The 17,060-nt window shown below is 43.1% G+C and overlaps 1 protein-coding gene across 1 annotated transcript in view; it reads left to right on the top strand.

Moving 5' to 3' along the window:
• The window catches only part of CAMK4 (calcium/calmodulin dependent protein kinase IV), a 1,079,259-nt gene that overhangs the window by 973,619 nt on the left and 88,580 nt on the right, over positions 1 to 17,060 (top strand). The window contains exon 8 of the mRNA XM_078677356.1: positions 1,513 to 1,588. Coding sequence (XP_078533482.1) covers positions 1,513 to 1,588 — 76 coding nt within the window. The remainder of the gene's footprint in view (positions 1 to 1,512; positions 1,589 to 17,060) is intronic.

Below are 17,060 nucleotides of genomic sequence, written 5' to 3' on the forward strand. Positions count from 1 at the left end.
TTTTTTGATAAATATATTTGTATTTATATTTTCTTACATATTTATATATGTTTTATTTATTTTGTTTTTTAAATATTTTGTTGTTAATATTTTGTTTGTTTTTAATTTTGAACTGACTGGAGTGGGAATATTAATATTAATTGTTACCCCTCCGCAATCCAACTCTTTCCCTACTGTGGCACTGACTGGAGTGGAAATAGTATATTTTATCCCTCCGCTATCCAACACTTTCCCTACTGTTGCACTCAATGGAGTGGGAATAGTAATTTTTACCCCTCAGCCATCCAACACTTTCCCTACTATTGCACTCATTGGAGTGGGAATAGTTATTTTTACTTCTCTGCTACCCAACACTTTCGCTACTGTTGCACTGACGGGAGTGGGAATAGTAGATTTTAACCCTTCGCGATCCAACACTTTCCCTTCTGTTGAACTCACTGGAGTGGGAATGGTAATTTGTACCCCTCCGCTGTCCCACACTTTCCCTACTGTTGCACAAACTGTAGTGGGAAATTTATGTTTAAAGATCTTTTTCAAATACAGATATGATTTTGTGCAACAGTATTTGGTTTCCTGATTGCATTCTGTATGAGTTTCTCTCTTTCGACATCCTTTTCTAGTATTATTTGCCATTGTGCATGGTTATTATCAAGTATTTTCGTATTGTCCACAAGATCCATTGTTTTTCCCAGATACACTTTCTAAAAGTGGCCTTTCTAAAATAGTAATGTTAATCCTATTTTATCAATAAAGAGGATTCATCATTACCATTCCAAAGATATGAAACATGATTTAACTACTCCTTTCTAATCAGGTATTACAGCTTAAAAGAGTTTTAAAGAATTCTCAATGCTAGCCTATGAAAGAAGTAGGCCTCACAATAGTGAAAAACGCATTTAGCTGTTTGTCATTACCAGGACATGTAAAACTTAAAGGTACATGTCCTACCTTTAAGTTACACAGTAGCCTGCCCATAAGGCTACCTAGGGCCTACCTTAGAATTGACCTATGTGTAATACTAGAGGGGTTTAAGGCTTGACAAGTGGTTTTAGATGCCAAGTCGAAGTGGCAGTAAACTGCACACACACATTCCTTGCAAAGGCAGCCCTGAGCCATGTTTGAAAGGCTACTGGTTTGGTTCCCACAATCATAGCTGCAGGCCCACTGGTAGCATTTAGATTGCAGGCCCTGGGTATACGGTATACAAAGGACTTATAAGTAAACTAATTATGCCAAGCAGGTATATACTAATATCACCATGCATTTTAGCACAGGTCAGTCGTGGTAAAATGCTCAGAGCCCTAAGGCCAATAAAAAGATACAGAACAAAGTGGAGGTAATCAGGCAAAAAGTTGGGGGAAGGCTACCTTAAGGATGCCAGGTCTAACAAGTGGTATTATTTTTGACTCTTAAGTCTGTCTTCATAATATTAATACAAAATTGATTTAAAAGAATATGAATGACCGTGCTAATCGTTTAACCCTTAAAATTGTTTTATTTTAACCTCTGCAGCACCTGAAATCTTACGGGGATGTGCTTATGGGCCTGAAGTGGACATGTGGTCTGTGGGGATAATCACCTACATTTTGTAAGTATGTCAGAAAATTCAAAGTTAATTATGTCTTCTTGTTACAGTCGATTTTGGCATTATGATTACATTCAAACTTATCTTGAAGTGAAATGCAATGCATATTTCTCATCTTACCTCCTTACACATTGTCTTCCAAATTGCTATATGCTGAGTTCCTCGTGGTTCTACAATCAGCCCCACACTTTTCAAACTATTTATGATCCTATTTATATATCTATACTTTCCTTAGGCTAAAATATCTACTATTATGCTTATGGATATGAACAAATAAGAGGCCAAAATGTTCTTTCACAACTGATTGTCAGCTGTTGTTGAATTTATTGAGAAACCTTGAATGTATGCGAGATCCCTGCTCAAACTTGATGAAGGATAAACCATCAGGACTCAAAACTGCTGCCCAGTTTCTTCAAGCAGTTTCCAAATGCTTGTGGGCAAGGTTAAGAATTTGGATTTCTCAATCAACAGCAAACTATCCTTTGTCCTCCAGTTCAAACAGGTAATGTCATTCCTGGATGTTCATCAGTAAGTCACATCTTAGGGGCCAATTCTGATGTCGGACGGACTGGAGTTCGTCGACATCGGTTGGGAACTGATACCGAAAGACCTCCTGTCGTCAGGTTCCAGCCTAGCAAGTAGGATGCGACTGAACCCTGTTCAGTCGCAATCCTATACTTTACAATGGCAGCATGCATTCAAACAGAAAGCGTGCTCTCATTGTAAAGAGCAGGGATGCAGTTCATCCCTGCACCCGGGGGCAGGCACCTCAAGGTTCCTGATACTGGGTGCAGGGATCAACAGGGGCCTTGTACCCATGAAGGCCCTACTAACCAAAGACAGATTCCCAAAGCCTTTCTGTATCGGAAAGGCCAGCACAGAAAGGCTTTTGGAATATGCCATCGTAATTACTCTGCCAGAAAGAGCCAGCCGAGGGATTACTGATGGCTTTTCGAATGGGGGACAAGCTCTCCGAGGCCGTCGGAGGCCATTCCGAAATCCGATTCGGATTCCCTTATGCCCGACCCCATCAAAATGGGTTGGGTGGAAAGGAATCTACCAGCCAAATACAATGCATCTGAAGGACTCCGACCAATGGACCTAATCGGACCCAAGTCTGAATTAAGACACATCTACTCACAAGAAAGTGCATCAAGCCTGGAAATCCAGGAGAAATACACAATCATGACAAGAGTAAGATACCACAACTCACAGGAAAATATTTGTGAATTGGGCACCATAGGTGCAGTGCAATTGTCCAATGTGCAGCCAACAGCTGTGAGAAACACTGTCACTGTCTGTGGTATGATTACGTATGTTTGAACAATTTGTTATGATAAAGGCTCTCACCATCCCATGGAACTACATTGTTGAAACATATCACCAATGGTGAGTATATTATTTTCTCTAACTTTTTCTCCCTGCAGATTAGAAATTCAAGAGCACTTTATTGTTATAATAAGTTCAGTGTTCCCACAGATGCATGCCAAAGGAGCACTCTTTTTTTCACCCCACATTTGAGATTCATGACTTAGGTATGCATATAAACATGAATGCAGAACAGAAAACATGTTTCACTGACATTTGTGTATCTTGGACAATTTAGGAGAAGAAATCTCACATTTTCAGTTTCTATTTAACTCTGGGTGTCTGTTTGTATTGACCTGTTTCAGTCTTCGGTTTGTGGGCCCTAAATTTGGCTTTGATAAGTGTCAGTCTTTGTTTATATATGCCTGATGTGAGGCATTATGTTTGCTGAGCTGCTGTTCCTGCGCAGGAATCTTTGGTTTTCCAGTTTGGTATGCATCTCTGGCTACCTTTCTAGAGGGTCAAGTAGTGGTTTTCCTTGGATTGCTTACATTTTTGGGGTCTGGCCTACTCATGAGATGAGAAAACGAAATCAGGTCTTCACTGCTCAGGGTCACATCACCTCTCTGTGTTGCCTTATAGTACTCATGGCTTTTTTGTTGTTTCTTTTTTCATTGTAAGACATGTGTTGTGATGAGTTTGTGTCACTTGTATTCTGATTGAAACATTTAATTGTCTCTTTAACACAAAGGAACAGGAAAGAATTTTCTAGTTCTACTTGGCAAACATTATTTGAGGTGTCTCTCTGCAGACTTACTTTATTTTTGCTGAACTTTATGAGAGGGGATTCTACACGTGTTTTGTTTTAGTCTGTGTAGTTGTGCATCACTGCTCTTCCCCGGCCCTGTGTCTCAGGTGACAAAATTGACAGAATTAAGATAGGTTGTACATGTCTGATGGTTTTCAAAGCATGGACTACATACAGTACATTTGCTCGTAGAAATTTCAAGCTAGTTTAAAACACATAGGGGTCTATTAGGATGGCGGTTGGAAAATCACTCCGACCACCATGGTAGTGGGAAAACACCGCCCGCTAGGACCACGGCAATGACCGCTGGTCCAATTTGAATGCTCCGCAGTCGAAATCCCACCGCTGCAGTCAGATCGCAGCATTTAACATTGCGTCGGTTGCTGCTGCCAGTAGCACCGCCGCGATGCCCCAAAAAGCATGTCCTGCATATCCCTGCACTGTGTGGCAGGTCCTGCACAGGGCCTGCCACCTAGTACAGGGACATGTAGGGGGGTAAAATGGGTACCCACCCAGTGCACCCAGACCCCTCCAAACACATTGGAGGCCCGCAATGGGTCCCCAGAGACATTCTCCGCATTCCTTTCTATGCCGGTTCCACCGCTGTGGAAAGTCTGGCCACCGCCGGCATCATAATCATGCTGGCGGAGCACCCGCCCCATTTTAGCGGTCCAGCTCTGACCACCAGGCAAGCATGCGGACTGCTACTGGCAGAAAAGTGGCGGTCAGAAAATCGCACCCCCATGGTCGTCACCGCCATGCTAATGGCGGTTTACTGGGTTGCAATCGTGGGTGGATGACCGCCGTCAGCCAGATTAGTATTAAGGCATGCTTACTGATGGGTCCAATTCACATAGCCTTTTTTAAGTGAGCAAGCATTTCTCAGTCCTGAAAATTTGTGAGTAAGTAACATCTATACCTGGAATAAGATACATCTAACCACATATAATCCTATAATTGTGATGCCTGGAAATGCACCAGTAATTTACACTCAAAACATGAATAAAAAGTAACTACTCACTAAAACATATTATGAATTAGGCCACTTGAGGAACCTGTATGGTGTTGGGTATTCTCTATTGCTGTACCATTGATGCAAATTCGATTACTTTTGTTTTAATTTGTGGAAGGCTATGAAATGAAATAGAGTGCTCTACTCTCCTGGGGTATCTAGGCGCTATAGCTCTGGGATACAGATCACTGCATAAGCAGACAACTAGAGATGAGAAAGCAACAGAGGTTTAACTGTTGAAAAGCCATGTTTTAAGAGCTTTCTGGAAAGAAAACAGTTCTGTTTTTTCCTTAAGATTAGAGGGCATCGAATTCCAAAGCTTAGCAATACAGGTTATGAAGCTCCTGCCCCCTCAGTTAGATCTTTTAAATGTGGGTGCTGCTAAATTTCAAGCTGACGATGATCTAAGTGATCTAGTGAGGGTGCACCATTGGAAGTGTTGTTTAAAGTTGGGCCTCACCCTGTGCATCGCCTTGAACGTTTTGCAGAGGGCCTTGAAGTCTTTACATTTTTTTATTGGGAAGTCAATGGAGAAACAGATTGGAACTGAGAAATTCCCAGGAGTAGTCGTGCAGCAGCATTCTGAACAACTTGCAGTGTTTGTATGCATCTTTTCTGGATGTTGGGTAACAAGGGGTAGCACCTCGGTTTTGCACGAGTTCAATTTGAGATAGTTACAGGACATTCAGTTCCCAATCTGGAGCATACAATCATGGATTCTGGAAACTGTGTCATTCATATTACTGGCCACTGACACCAATATCTGGGTGTCATCTGCGTAGGACACCACTGCAAAGCCAAAATATGTAATCAAATCAGTCATGGGGGTCACGTTAAATTTGAAGAGGGAAGGGCTCAATAAAGAGCCCTGCAGGACCGCACATGGCAGAGAAAAAGAGGGAGAGGTAAACAAATCCAGGGCGGTAAACTGCCGTCGGTCTGAGAAGAAGGATTTCAGAAGCTGAGGTGCCCTACCCCCAATACCTACTGAGCAAAGATGGTCTATAAGCAGGCCCTGATTAACTGTGTTGAATGCTGCTGAGAGATCCATCAAAATCAGAACAGCAGTCCCACCTGTTGGTTGTTACTTTTCCACATTTACGTTTAGGGAAATTTTCCCATTGGGCCCATTTAACACGGAAGCCTTCCAGAGCTTTCCTAAGCGAGGGACAGACTAATCAGGTTATCTGCTAGTAGCAAGCATGTTATGTATGTGTCGTGCACCAGCAACCCTGGAGTAGGGAAACTCTAGAACGGAGGCATCTTCCAGTAATACACTAAAGAACATTCTGCTGAGTTTTCACCCATGTCTTAAATCTCGCCAGTGCTCAAAGGGGATTGTTCACGTGTTGTGACCTTTACCTCACAGCAGATCAATTGGTTTGTTGATGCTATAGGTTTTTTTGTAGACATTTGTAGTTCAGACCAAACTACTATAGCTGCAGACAATCTAAAAATAAAGAAATGCATGCAGGAAGTAGGTAGATATCCGCAGTAATTTTGTTGATACTGCTTTGCCTACCTGGTGGACGTCTACTACCAGAGATTCAGCCCTAAAGCTCTGTCAGAGAAAGTGAAAAAGATTCAGAATGGAGACCTTGTCACAGCCAGTGAATGGCATGGCAGCTAAGACAGGCCTATGATGGGTGAAGCAAGGTTGCGAGGGCAGGGCAAATATATCATGTTTATAACGTTTAATTGTTTTCTTTTATGAGTCTGATGACTTGTGCTGTTTTTCAAACATGCTCTCCACACTATAAGTTACCAAATATCCTACTTGCTTGTGAAGTATTCTTCTACAATGTGAACAATGTGTAGAAAACAACAGGAATGTTCTACTGTATTTCCAGGAACCACAAGTTTAGCTCATTTCCACACGGTTTTACAATTCAGTGAAGGTTCGGTGTCACCAAATGTATTACCATTTTGAAACTGTTATTACTGATGTATCACATGAAATTATTTGACTAACATTCAATCTTAATTCACCCCATTTCAGCTAATTGTGCATAGTTTTCCACCATTAATACATATGAACATTCTAACTATACAATGTTGCATAAATGTGGCATATAGGCTTACATACAGTCCCCAAATATGTATTTTTCTAAAAACCATAATTTAATTGTATTGATATTTCACACACATTTTGCTTTACAAAGACCCCATAAATTTTTTAAAGTTTGAAAATATAGCCTATTTCGCATGTCACTAATCCAGAAAATATATATCATGCAATGTAAATATAGAGTGCATAAAGACATAAAAATAGGACGACAAAGGAAAACTTTCCCTGAGGAGTGAGACTCTCTTTTGTGAGGCAACATGTAATAAGCATTTTCCTAGATTAGGCTTTCACATTCTGGCAGGCAGTAATTGTGCTGCCAGTTTGCTCAGGCTCATGCAAGCTGAAGCACAATAGTTTGATCCATTCCCTCTCTTCGTACTTTGCAACAAAGCATGACATGATGAATTAAAAGTACTTACACGAGCCCACATTTAAAGTGACCAATTATTGCTTGACCATCCTTCATGCTGCAAACCCTGCAGCCTTGTGGCTTGGGCACATGTCTTGCTCACGCCTCAGTGGCAGGGCACTTCGGATGCACTATTCTTGTGCCCCCTAAAATATTTTGGGAGGCCCTTATCTTCAGTGGTCAAGATGCATCAAGTAGAGTAACTTTCACATCTGTGCAAAAGTCTAATACCAGAATATATTTAATCTTTAAATGGTATTCCAGAATGGTTGAGTTGGATTGTGCAGGGGAAATACTAATGCTTTTTCCAAATGTAAGACATTATATCTGACTGGGCCTCATGTAGAACATGGTGGAAGGGATGCAAAGTGGCTGGGATAGCGGAGGTGCACCCTCTATCAGTCTAGGTAAAATCCATCCACCATATTTAATTTTTTCTGCTGGTATTTTTGGGTTTATTCTCCAAATGTACTTCCGCTGACACACTTTGGTAAAACAGACAATGGCAGCAGTGCTTAATTTGTGCTGGTGGCTTCCTGTGCTCAGCACCAGCACTTATTTCACAGGGCCTGGTCTATTGAATTTTCCTCCCCATGGCAGTGGGGCCTGTAATTATTAAAAATGAATGTACCTGTTCCACTCCGGTTCATATGTCTGCCTGGTATGTCTCCAGAGTCTGAGCAACCCAGGTTCAGGCCTGATGACTGCATCACGTTAGTGATGTCAGTAGTGCATGCCTGCCTTTCACCAAGGAGCATCGTCATTTCCAAATTATATTGGATAATCATGGTTGAGGGGAGGCTGATGGCTGAGCTGGAGGGAAGGCAGGCTGGGAAAGTTCAGAACGAACTTTATGCGATGTTGTTGAGTGAAATAAAAGTGCGTAGCATACTTTTTTTTATCAGATCGCACTGAACTGAAACCAGCTGAAGCTGGTCATAATACTGCCTTTAAGAGCTCATGGCCTGGGCCCACCACCAACTACAGTCACTCTAAGACCTTGGTGGACATGTGCTGCTCTGCACTGCTGCTGTATAAACACTACCTGCACCCTAATTGCTTTACCGAGTGAGCCTGGCAGTGGCAGCATTACGGGGAGCAGCTGGGCAGCAGAATTGGCATGACAAATGGAACTGTAGACACCGCCACCCGCCTGCGTGGCCCCCGCAGACTAGAGCATGAAACCGACCAGTGCTACGGTGACCTGCTGTGAACAGCCACCATCACATCACCTCTCATCACTGAGCAGGTAAGTGGAAGAGGATGGGCCCCTGCTGATTCTGTGTATGCGCGTGTGTTTAGAAATTGCTGTTTCCGGTGTACTGCATGTGTGTTTGCCAATTCTGGGGGCGTGGCAGTTGTGCTTATCCTGTCACCTACTTTTTTGCAGCATGTTTGTTTTTATTATCTTCTAAAACAGCTTTGAATATACACTTTTCCGATGTTACTACCCATTTGAATCTTTGTTACATGTAAAGTGGTCTAACGCTTTTGGCCCATTATAAAGCTGGAAACAATTAAAAAGTAAGTGAGGGCTTTGAAGCCTGCCAGGTATGTGCTAGAGCATATACCAGAGCAACTGGCTCTAGTCCAGCGCGGGCGCTGAAATGAGCGTAACAGCATGCCCATTAGAGAAACATTTTGTTGTGCAACCGGTCAGGGTTCTCAAAGCAAGTAAAACTGGGGATGGCTCCACACAGGAGTACCCACAACATGGGCACAATTTCATTATCGGATCTCTGCACCGGGTTGTCATCAACCTTCCTGAAGCAATAATTGAGGAAATACAAAAGGGCAGGCTTGGCCGAGAAACTTTCTCTCCTTGAAGACCAAATTACAGTACCGCCATACCATTCAGCAAATGGCAGTTGTTAGGAAGAAGTAACTAGAAGCTCTTTGCTAACAAGGCTAAGGCCTTCATTGAATTTGTAAGGGAAACCCTTTACTTCAGTGTCTGTGTCTCCACCCTCCAGCTACAGGAATGCAGGCAATTCATGATCACTTTCCTGGGGGAAGCCATCGTCCCCCTGTCTTATGCCATGCTGAACCACAGTCAACCAACATGGAACCCAGTTTGCTTTTGTAGTAATACTGGAAGCCAAACCTTAAAACTGAGGCAGACTTGAAAGACTTTGGGGCTTATTATGATGTCGGTCAGAGTTGCCTCCGACTGACACGTCTTGGGACTGACTGACCGACCTCCGGTCGGCGGTTCCAACTGCCTGATTACAACGCGACCGATTACTGTTTGGTCGGATACTCACATTTCTCTATGGTTGAACCACTTTTCCGCGCCGAGACGAGACGGCGCTGGACACGGCTCGTATACGGAGCTCTTCATGCAAATACTGTTTGCATCAACTGCGGATCAGTTCAATAAAAGCGAATACCTGAGTCCTTTTTAACTATTGGATTCTTTTTGCTTCTAATTTGAAAGGTTAATTCCTTTTACGTCTACTGTCCCGATGCAGACTTTATTTGAATTTGGACCTGGTTTAACTGGCGAACTGACAACTCTATACTATCGCCCTGAAGAAGCCCATGTCTGGGCGAAATGCGTTGGCTGTCTTCATACAAAACTCGAGTGCATCTTTAATAAAAGACACCTTAAGATCATATAACAACAACGTGGAATTCCTTTTTTCTCTCTGTACATACTTATGGTTTACCTTGTATATATATTGCATAGCAAAGGGGTAAAAATTAAACAGCAGGGAAAGTGCTGGATAGCAGGGGGGTTAAAAATTACTATTTACTCTCCAGTGAGTGCAACAGTAGGGAAAGTGTTGGATAGCGGAGGGGTGACAATTACTATTACCACTCCAGTGAGTGCAACACTAGGGAAAGCGTTGGATAGCGGAGGGGTAAAAATTACTATTCCCACTCCAGTGAGTGCAACAGCAGGGAAAGTGTTGGATAGTGGTGGGGTAAACATTACTAATCCCACTCCAGTGAGTGCAACAGCAGGGAAAGTGTTGGATAGCAGAGGGGTAAAAATTACTATTCCCACTCCAGTGAGTGCAACAATAGGAAAAGTGTTGGATAGTGGAGGGGTAAAAACTACTATTCCCACTCCAGTGAGTGCAACAGTAGGGAAAGTGTTGGATAGCCAAGGGGTAAAAATGACTATTTCCACTCCAGTGAGTGCAACAGTAGGGAAAGTGCTGGGTACCACACCAATAAAAAAATAAAATCGATATTTTTTTTACATTTAATTTCCATTATTAACATAAATAATATTTACATTAAAATATAGTATTATTAAAAAAAATAATAAACATTCATTAACTACACATTGTTTAACACTATAATATCCACAACACACACCTAAAATCAATTACACAATTACAATTAATAATTACTAATTAATTAATACAACTTAATTAACACATAATTAATAACTCATCAATATAAAATACATTACTTCCCACCCTTCCCACCATTTACACCTATAAACACCACAACACACACCTTAAATTAATTAAACAATTACCATAATTAATAAATAATAAATTCAAATTGATTACCAACTAATCATCAAACAGTTATTAATAAATGAATGTACAAATTTAACTCAATAACATCACAATTATACAATTATTAATGATTATAAATTACTAAACACATTTCATATAATTAAATTACTTCCCACCCTATTCCCCTATAAACCCACAACCCGCTACACAACTAAAAACGCAAAACTCAATTAAAAAAAATGTATTAACTACTATAAATAATAAATAAAATCTATAAAATTAAATTACTTCCCACCCTGTTCCCCTATAAACCCACAACCCGCTGCGGAACTAAAAATGCAAAATTGTATTAAAAAATATATATTAACTACTATTTTAACACATAGACTAAAATTGCAAACAATTCTCATACAAAATACTAAAATACATGACATTAATTATAATTTGATATTTTTAACTATATTTTTGTAAACGATTTTTAACACTTTGATAGTTTTGCAATAGATACTACTTACCTAACAATCGATATTCTTGACCACGATATTTTTTCCATCGATGTTTCTATCCCTCAATATTTTTACCTCGATATTTCTGTACATCGATATTTATACTTCGATATTCTAGCTCTGTACCGCCTGTCATTAACCGGCCAAGGATTAGTCATAGTATGTCTTGAACACTACTTATTGGTTTCCCAGTATGTCACACCTTGCTGAACAGAAGCTATACCACAAGAAGAAACCAGACAGATATTGATCCCACAAAAGAATGAGCACATCACCCACGACTGAATCTCAGCTAGATGTTTATACAAATACAAAAATCTGTCATCATCTTCAAAGCCCTATGACTAAGCAAATCCAAAGTAACTCACATAATTGAATTATCCCTCATGGAAACAATTCTTAGATCCAAGTCATTTCTCAGACTGAAAACACCTTAGTTCACTAAAAAGTCCACTCCACATCACTCGGTCCTAGAAAGTGCACACAAAAACTTTAGTGACTTAACCACTTAAATTAAGTTGGCCAAATCGTTTCCAGTCTTCAAACAAAAACCAAAAAGCTCCTGCTGGCCAAACACCTAGCAGAATGGCGATCGTGCCTCCTATATGCTATGGCAATGCAACATGGACCAGCTGGAAGATGTAATGAGTAAATAATGCCTCTAACTACTGTCAACTACTTTACACTCTTCAGGTGACCGGGCACCTTAACAGATCTAACCATATGTTTTATCTTGCATGTTAACTTGTCACCTGCAAAAATTCTTAAATGCTCCACTCCCACGACTTTTATTCTACTTTTGTCAACCACCTCCACCTCAGAGGTTCCTGCCAAAATATAGCCATCACTAGAGACAGACTTTTAGGTTACCCAGCCCTGCCTCCCTCTCAAGATTAGAATATGAAAAGACCTCTCCATAATACAATGCCCTAAAAACCACAAAATGTTATTTTTATCAAGCTCTTAACAAGACAGAAAAAAACAGACCACAAATAGAATGCACTCCTCGTGTCTCATCCTTAAATAATTAATCAGGACCCTGTATAACTTAGTCAATTCGCACTCCATTAAATACCTCATTCTCCCTCTCTGGTCCTTTGTGAATACCTCAATACTATCTTCACTAACAAAGTCTTCAGCATTAAAAAAAACACTATTCTTGTTACCTCAACAGCTCCATCTCCACCACTGTGACCAAACTATTCACATTGTTGTCAATCGTAGCGTATTTCTTCAGTATTTCTTCCTTACCCCATGCCATTATGCAACTATTGCTCCAGCTGTGGCCTACAGTGGAGAAGAAATACTTCAGGAGCAGCTGTCGTCTTGTTTCATCTTTGAAACCCAGTACGTTCTTGAACAATGATAATCATGCTTCCTATCCAACCAAAATACAGAGCCCACAGTGATCACAGTATGGTTTGACAGTATGGCTCTAGCTTCTTAGACATAATCATTCTCCTGAGAAACCCTCTACCGTACACATGCTCTGGCAACTGTATTGTGGTCTACCTTGACGATGACCTTGATTAACACTCAAATAAATCTCTCCTCTGAGAGGTGCCCCCCGCATATATCCTAAGATTCACGCAGATGGAACTGTACTCTTAGGAAACATGGCGCTCGATCATGTAGACCCAAACTTTCTGGACTTCACAGCGCGACACACAGAGCGGCGTCTTACGCGACACACAGAGCGGCGTCTTAGCATTATAGGACTCTGTCGGGCTCATTATGTCCACCTTTGAAGTATGAATTTACGAGTCGTGCATTGGAAGAAGTATCTTGCAATCTACGCACATACCCCGTATCAGGCCCAAACCACTGCAATACCTTATGGCTTTGGAGAGAGTGTATGGCTGCAATGTAGACACAATACCTGCACTTCGAAATAGAGCTGTTTAATAAATGTACCAGCAAAGCAGGTCTTTAAATACTCAGATTAATTTACACGTTTAGAGGAGGCTTTGGATGCGTTCACGTAAGCGAAGCCAATGCTAACGGCCTGGAAATAGTGAGTAGCATATGGGGCTCTGTATACAACATGCAGAACCCGCGGTGTTGTCCAGCTACAACCGTTTCTTGAGCTACTGCCTGGTGAGTGTGCCTGTACAGTGTTACCACAGTGTCAAGGGCATAGCCCAGTATAGTGTTACCTAAGTCCCAGGAGGTAGGCTTACTACACTGTTACCACAGTGTTAGTGGACACGCCCAGTACTGGGTTACCACGGTGTCAGGGGCATAGCCCAGTATAGTGTTACCTAAGTTTCAGGAGCTAGGCTCACTACACTGTTACCAGTGTCAGTGGACGCGCCCAGTACAGTGTTACCACAGTGTCAGGGGCATAACCCAGTATAGTGTTACCTAAGTCTCAGGAGCTAGGCTTACTACACTTTTACCACAGTGTTAGTGGACGCGCCCAGTACAGTGTTACCACGGTGTCAGGGGCATAGCCCAGTATAGTGTTACCTAAGTCTCAGGAGCTAGGCTTACTACACTTTTACCACAGTGTTAGTGGACGCGCCCAGTACAGTGTTACCACGGTGTCAGGGGCATAGCCCAGTATAGTGTTACCTAAGTCTCAGGAGCTAGGCTTACTACACTTTTACCACAGTGTTAGTGGACGCGCCCAGTACAGTGTTACCACAGTGTCAGGGGCATAGCCCAGTATAGTGTTACCTAAGTCTCAGGAGCTAGGCTCACTACACTGTTACCACAGTATTAGTGGACGCGCCCAGTACAGTGTTACCACAGTGTCAGGGGCATAGCCCAGTATAGTGTTACCTAAGTCTCAGGAGCTAGGCTCACTACACTGTTACCACAGTGTTAGTGGACGCGCCCAGTACTGTGTTACCACGGTGTCAGGGGCATAGCCCAGTATAGTGTTACCTAAGTCTCAGGAGCTAAACTCACTACACTGTTACCACAGTGTTAGTGGACGCGCCCAGTACAGTGTTACCACGGTGTCAGGGGCATAGCCCAGTATAGTGTTACCTGAGTCTCAGGAGCTAGGCTTACTACACTGTTACCACATTGTTAGTGGACACACCCAGTACAGTGTTACCACAGTGTCAGGGGCATAGCCCAGTATAGTGTTACCTAAGTCTCAGGAGCTAGGCTTACTACACTTTTACCACAGTGTTAGTGGACGCGCCCAGTACAGTGTTACCACAGTGTCAGGGGCATAGCCCAGTATAGTGTTACCTAAGTCTCAGGAGCTAGGCTCACTACACTGTTACCACATTGTTAGTGGACACGCCCAGTACAGTGTTACCACAGTGTCAGGGGCATAGCCCAGTATAGTGTTACCTAAGTCTCAGGAGCTAGGCTCACTACACTGTTACCACAGTGTTAGTGGACGCGCCCAGTACAGTGTTACCACAGTGTCAGGGGCATGGCCCAGTATAGTGTTACCTAAGTCTCAGGAGCTAGGCTCACTACACTGTTACCACAGTGTTAGTGGACGCGCCCAGTACAGTGTTACCACAGTGTCAGGGGCATAGCCCAGTATAGTGTTACCTAAGTCTCAGGAGCTAGGCTCACTACACTGTTACCACAGTGTTAGTGGACACGCCCAGTACAGTGTTACCACAGTGTCAGGGGCATAGCCCAGTATAGTGTTACCTAAATCTCAGGAGCTAGGCTCACTACACTGTTACCACATTGTTAGTGGACACGCCCAGTACAGTGTTACCACAGTGTCAGGGGCATAGCCCAGTATAGTGTTACCTAAGTCTCAGGAGCTACGCTCACTACACTGTTACCACATTGTTAGTGGACACGCCCAGTACAGTGTTACCACAGTGTCAGGGGCATAGCCCAGTATAGTGTTACCTAAGTCTCAGGAGCTAGGCTCACTACACTGTTACCACATTGTTAGTGGACACGCCCAGTACAGTGTTACCACAGTGTTAGTGAACAGCCCTATTGTTGATGCCGTTTGAATGAATTTTATATTAGCAGCATTGGTGTATCGCTTATTACTGCCCTCATATCAAGGCACTGTAGGAAGTGTGTAACAGTTGTTAACCAACTTACTTGGTACCCATCTTTTAACCTTGGGCACAGTTATTTGAACCTCTGACGTGCCGGTTGTACATGCTATAAATGGCAATCATCGTGTAGTGTAATCCACACTTAAATGAAAGAACCAGCCCACTCCTGTCGCTGCCCTAGGTTCCGGAACAGGTCCCACAGATGTTTACATCCTGCGAGACTTGAAGTCTTGCTTCCGATTCAAAGGTCACAGATGAATTTCTGTAAATTTGGATAATGTTTGGGATTGGAATTCTGTTTCCACCCAATCTGTTTCTGAGGCATCGTAATTATCAGCACTTAAGGTGAGTGTGTGTATTAGATGTCTGTTGCAGGTAGGGTGTGTTCCATGCTAGAGAAGCTTCATGTTTTCTGCGTAGCCTAAAGCAAAATAACTTGTGATACTCATCTCTCCCTCACACTACCACTATCCCCTCTCATCTTGCAATCCCACGCCCCCCTCTCATCACTCCCTTTCTCCTATCTCTACTGCCTGCTCACAAATACTACGCACATTTTCTTTCCCATGCCTTTTCAAGGTTTCCGTTCCTCAAACCTTCGCTCTCCTCCTCTTCTTAGGTTATCTTCTGCGTACACAGGTGCACCCTCTTTATACATCTGTGGTCTGCTCTCCCTTCTTTCTCTCTTTCTCACACACTCTTTCTGCTCCTCTGTCTCGAGTGCTCACTCACCGCTTCTTGCACAAACTACCTATCCCTCCCTATCCCGCTCTAACAATTTACCTGTGATAACAGCAGCGCATTTCAGCGCACACCAGCGCACACCAGCGATCTACGCAGTAGCGTTTTTTAACTGCTCCCGTTTTTTATTTAATTTCAATATTCTTTGGCATTTTACCTTGTTTTTAGCCTGCGTCGCCCTCTCACTCGCACTGTAATTGTTTTTCACTGCGCTTTGGCGGGTCCCTGCATTCCCCGGTTCCTCCTGACTTTGGCCGCCATATTGGGGGAAGTTTTCTCGGACGCCTGGCGGCACCATTGGTACAAGCAGACCAGCTGTCATAAGGACGTGCTGGCCTGCATATAAGGGTGGCATTCTAGGCGGGCTCGCTCTCTAACAACTTACCTGTGATACCAGCAGCACATTTCAGCGCACACCAGCGATCTACGCAGTAGCGTTTTTTAACTGCTCCCGTTTTTTATTTAATTTCAATATTCTTTGGCATTTTACCTTGTTTTTAGCCTGCGTTGCCCTCTCACTCGCACTGTAATTGTTTTTCACCGCGCTTTGGCGGGTCCCTGCATTCCCCGGTTCCTCCTGACTTTGGCCGCCATATTGGGGGAAGTTTTCTCGGATGCCTGGTGGCGCCATTGGTGCAAGCAGACCAGCTGTCATAAGGACGTGCTGGCCTGCATATAAAGCGACCCTTCTACGCGCAGCGCTCGCGCCGTAGTGACGCCGGAGTCACGCCAGAGTCCAGCCCGTCTGCACCCGGAGGCGTTCGGAGCGGCGGGCGGGGCTGGCCTTTCACGGAGACATCTATTCCTGCTGCCATTATGGTATGTTACACCTCACAGGAGCTTCGGGCATTGCAAAAGGTCTCGTGCTCTTGCTATAAAGTTTTTCCTGGTCGATATAGGGGCAAGAGGCGGTGTCCTGGCTGTGGGTGGTTGCCAGGTAATGCCCCGGTTACTATATCGAGTAGGGAGGTGGATAGCGGGAAGCATCTTTGCCTGCTCTTAAATACCAGATCAGTGAGCAGACATGCTCAGGATATCTACGATCTCCTGGCCGCGGAAAAGCCGCTATGTCTGGTGCTGACAGAGACGTGGTTAGGCGAGTCGTCCAATCCCGACATCACCACAGCAATCCCCCCAGAGTATAATATCTTT

Source organism: Lissotriton helveticus, chromosome 2_1 (genome assembly GCF_964261635.1).
Source record: "Lissotriton helveticus chromosome 2_1, aLisHel1.1, whole genome shotgun sequence".
Taxonomy (NCBI): domain Eukaryota; kingdom Metazoa; phylum Chordata; class Amphibia; order Caudata; family Salamandridae; genus Lissotriton; species Lissotriton helveticus.